This window comes from Miscanthus floridulus, chromosome 15, assembly GCF_019320115.1.
Source record: "Miscanthus floridulus cultivar M001 chromosome 15, ASM1932011v1, whole genome shotgun sequence".
Taxonomy (NCBI): Eukaryota; Viridiplantae; Streptophyta; class Magnoliopsida; order Poales; family Poaceae; genus Miscanthus; species Miscanthus floridulus.
Genome location: NC_089594.1, coordinates 10,270,091 through 10,274,493, shown reverse-complemented (window position 1 = coordinate 10,274,493; position 4,403 = coordinate 10,270,091). Strand labels below are relative to the sequence as shown.

The 4,403-nt window shown below is 46.5% G+C and overlaps 1 protein-coding gene across 1 annotated transcript; it reads right to left on the bottom strand.

Annotated features, from left to right (window-relative positions):
* Positions 1-1,305: 1,305 nt before the first annotated feature.
* On the bottom strand, positions 1,306-3,559 carry LOC136509210 (uncharacterized). Its single transcript, XM_066504033.1, has 3 exons — positions 3,136-3,559; positions 2,913-3,023; positions 1,306-2,086 (listed from the first exon to the last, which is right to left on the bottom strand). The coding sequence occupies exons 1-3, from the start codon at positions 3,495-3,497 to the stop codon at positions 1,483-1,485; spliced, it is 1,077 nt and encodes a 358-aa protein (XP_066360130.1). The 5' UTR covers positions 3,498-3,559; the 3' UTR covers positions 1,306-1,482.
* Positions 3,560-4,403: the final 844 nt, after the last annotated feature.

Sequence of the window (4,403 nt, the reverse complement as noted above, 5' to 3'; positions counted from 1 at the left end):
ATTATGTCTATTTAATGATGGATTGTATATATTCTTGTGAATTGGACTTGTAATTATAGTTTATATAATACTCTTAGACTTGTACTTTGGAGCAAGATACGTGTCGGCTAGCTGTGCTCCCTGCCGTCCTGATGCGCGCATGCCATGCCCTTCCCTGCCGTCCTGATGCCCTTTTGCTTGCGCTTTCCTTTCCTCACGTCGCAGCCGTGCGTGGTCTCGATCGACAGGGGGGAGGGGGGGCACGCCTCGGGCGAAGGAGATGCCCGCGCGCGTGATAGATTGATTGATTAGACGATCTTGTTCTGGTCGAATTTTAATTATAAATTTGATTTTTTTTTTGTGGAAAAATGTACTGTAGCGGCAGTTCTAGACTGAACCGTCCCTACAAATATGTATTATAGGGGCGGCTGGTACTACAGCCGCCCCTATAAATCGATTTGTAGGGGCAGTATGGAAACCGCCCCTACAAATGCATGATTTGTAACCACGCTTTGGTAGGGGCGGCTAGCCAAACTGTCCCTACAAATCACCTAGAGCCGCCCCTACAAAAGGTTTATGTAGTAGTGGTTGTAAGTGTTCTCTAGGAAATGCAAGAGAGGAGCCATTGTTTTAGAGCATCCTCCATATCAAATGAGATCAAGTATTTAATACGAACTTGTATATGGATGGCAGAATATTTTTTAAAAACCTGACCAAAATTAGAGAAACTCACTTAGCGCAAAACTATAAAAGTGACATATAATTTGGAACTAATGGAGTGATGTTCATGTGCCAAATTATGACAATCTACTCCCTTTGTTCCAATTTGTAAATCGTTCTAGCTTTTCTAGGTATATTATTATTGCTTTTGCTATGCATCTAGATATACATTATTTCTATATATCTAGGAAAGATAGAACGACATACAATTTAGAATGGAGGCGGTAGTAATCTATTTTCAGTTTCCCACCAACTTGCAGATATCTGTCAGCAAGTTAAAATAAACAGGACATTCACGAGGCCCCTCTTGGTGCCTCAAGGACCCTATAAAAAGCCTCTATATATAGAGCGTGTTTAGTTGCCCAAATTTGAAAATTTGGGCTACTGTAGCATTTTCGTTTTTATTTGGCAAATAGTGTTTAATCGTGGACTAATTAGGCTCAAAACGTTCGTCTCGCAATTTCCAACCAAACTGTGCAATTAGTTTTTTTTCGTCTATATTTAATGCTCCATGTATGTATCGCAAGATTCGATGTGATGTGTACTGTATCACTTTTTTGGATTTTGGAGTGGGAACTAAACACGCGCATAATCGTATAAAAGCTAGGCATTTACAAAACTCTATCAACTCGAGTAGACACTATCACTGACTGCTCAATGCCATAGAAGACAATGCCTGGCCAGCCATTCAACCAAACAGCGCCTAGAACACAGTACAGTCAAACTGTTCACATCCATCTCAACAACAACCTAAGCTACGGAAACAAATTAAAGCAGCAGAGCTCAGAAATGGCAAAGAGGATCATTAACGAGCTGAAGCAGGACCTGGTCAACGGTCCAACCAGGCGCTGGCACGTGCAGCGGTGACCGGATCGGTCCGGTCAAGTCCTCCATCTCCTGCAACGACGACGATGCCGCATCCACCGGTCCGGTGGTGGCCCAGCCACAGTAGTAGTCGTCGGCGTACTTATAATCATTGCTGCTAGCGCCGCTGGTGCTGCTCCAGCAGGTGATGTCGTCGACGGAGATCCCCGGCGATTTAGTCCCGGTGGTGATGCTGGGGGTGGCGGTGGTCGTGGTGGAACAAGAGCCAGCTGACGTTGTCGGAACCATGCAACCGATGTAGTAGGTGTTGTCGTCATCTTGAGGTTGAGGTTTTTTGGTGGCGGTGCTAGTAGCAGCAGGGACGACGACTGTGGTGGTCTCGAGGATGACCGGCGCCTCCAGGAAGTCGTTGGCCGTGCAGGTGTGCTCCGCCACGTACACCACTGTGTACTCTGGGACGGCGGCGGCGGCGGCGCTACCGCCGCCGCCGTCGTCGTTGCGCTGCACCGTCCGTTTGGCCGCGCAGCCTTGCTCGGCGCTCCGTGTACACCTGTAGTAACTCCTGCATGGATATAAGAGATATATATGGGCGCCAAGTAACTCAGTGCGTGCACTGAAAGTTTTGCTTTTATATATATAAAAAAGAGTACTGTATTAAGAATTTGGAGATAATTTCCTAAAAAATACAGTATGCAGTTTTACAGGCATATAAAACTGTCTCGATCGATGGGTCAATGGTGCCCTTAATTGCATGCGACAAGGCACAACGTGTATCACGACGGCAGAGTCATGCATATTTGGTTAGCTATCACTAGCAGGGGACATACGGACGGATGGACCCAAACTGACGGAAGGGACAGCAGCATCAGGCATCCACTAGCAGCTTGCACCTTGCAGCTAGTGTCACTGTCCCAGACGCAGAAAGTATTTTTCTTGGAATTATATTGTCTCGATATATATGGAAAGTAAAAAATGGCATCTTTTATATGGTAGGGGGCAGCTATAGCTCTCCTTTTCCGTTCCATGCATCTCTCCTTTTCTGATTGGACAACAACGCCATTCTCTATCGAGATTATTCTCAAAACCTTTTTTTTCTTTGACGAACAAGCTACTGGAGTACAAGGGATGAACAAGTGCCCCTGTTTAGGGCCTGATCGGTTGTCTCGGAACGAAGACCTGAAACGATTGTCTAATTTGTATAATATTGATCAACGGGAATAATTTCTAGCCTCAATTAATCCGGACTAACCGAACAGGCCTTATTGTTCATTGGACGATAAGTAAGAAGAAGGTGCTTACAGACTAACTGAATCATAGAAATCTGGCAACTACGTATGTAGTGATGATCGGTTTAGCTAGACGAGATGAATAGATAGAGTATTAATTACCTGGGGTACATGGCACCTTCGATCTGCTTCTGCCCGTACTTCCTCCATTGATACCCATCGAAATCGGGCACTGATGTCACAAGAGACTTGCCGCTCTGCTGCTTCTTCTTCCTGCAGTCAGCAGCACCGCCATCAGTCATGCATCATCGAGATCGAGATCGGACTATCGGAGGAATTATTGGTTGCTTGCATGGACCACGCCTGTAGCAACTAGCTACCGCACCTTCTTTTACAGGGAGGAGAATAATGAGGCTGTGCAGCTGCAGGCTCATCCTCGTCGTGCTGTTCGTCGTTGGCTTTGCCCTCGTCGTCCCGGTCTCTCTTGCTCCCCAGTCGCCGGCGCCGTCGCCCGCCGCCACCACACGACGACGCGTTGTTGGTGGTGGCCGTAGCCGATGACACAGCAGCAGGTCCGCGTCCGCGTCCGCCCCCACTTCCCATGATGGTGGCAGGTAGCAGTCCAGCGGCGGACTCCACCTTAACCGGAGCCGCTGGTGTCGCCGGCGCCGGCGCCGGGGAAGGCAAAAACAGTAGCGCGCGGAGCTGCGCCAGGAGCTCCTCCTCCCGCCCTACTGCTAGCGCCATCGCCAGGACCCAGGAGAGCTGTAGCCTCTAGCTGCTTGTGTGTGTGAGGTCGAGTGCTTGACTGCTTCAGCTGCTGATAATATTTCTTCAGCTCGCAGCTCACTTGCTTGTTTATTTATAAAAGGAGCAGGTTCTAGAACGAAGGCTAGCTAACATCGTGTTCACTTGATCGTATCAGCTATGTTTATCAGCTATGATATAGGTCATGTTCGTTTCTCTTATAACCCGTCTTTTTTAGTTTGTTTTTTAGCCGGAATAATGTTTTTCTCTCACAACAAATCAGTAGGAATAATTTTCGACTTGTTTTTTCAGCGAAGCGAACAAGGCCACAGTGTTTTTTTCTCACAATAAAATAGCATCAGTCAACTTATAACTCATAGAAACAATCAAGCGAACAGAGTGTAAGCTAGGGCAAGCGTGGACATCACACTTGCATGATACCTCGTGGTCCCCACATGTAAGCCCACGTGGCCTTTCTTGGCGGTATGGATCCAAAACTATATTTCCGTACGTGTAGGCCCCTGCCGAATTTTGCATATGTGGTGGTGCTTGCATGTGGCCAGTGCCCTGTATTCAATTCTGTACGTGTTGCACGAGGGCCGTGTACACAAGGTACTACGTCGTATACTTCGAATTTTAAACTCTATTTTGCATCTCTTCTTTGCGACGACGACGACGTGCAGTGTTTTGGTTTATTGTCAACTTCAAAGAAAATGTATTAGTATGTTATGCAATTAAAGACAACAAAAAACAAACACTATGCGAGAATAGCACAAACAAGACACCACATCAGAGACGAAACAATAGGTGTGCATATGTCATATGGTCTTCACCCAAACATGTATCCAAGAAACACATATAGCAGATAGAAAACACGTCTTCGGTATATAGTTTCTTAGAATATTA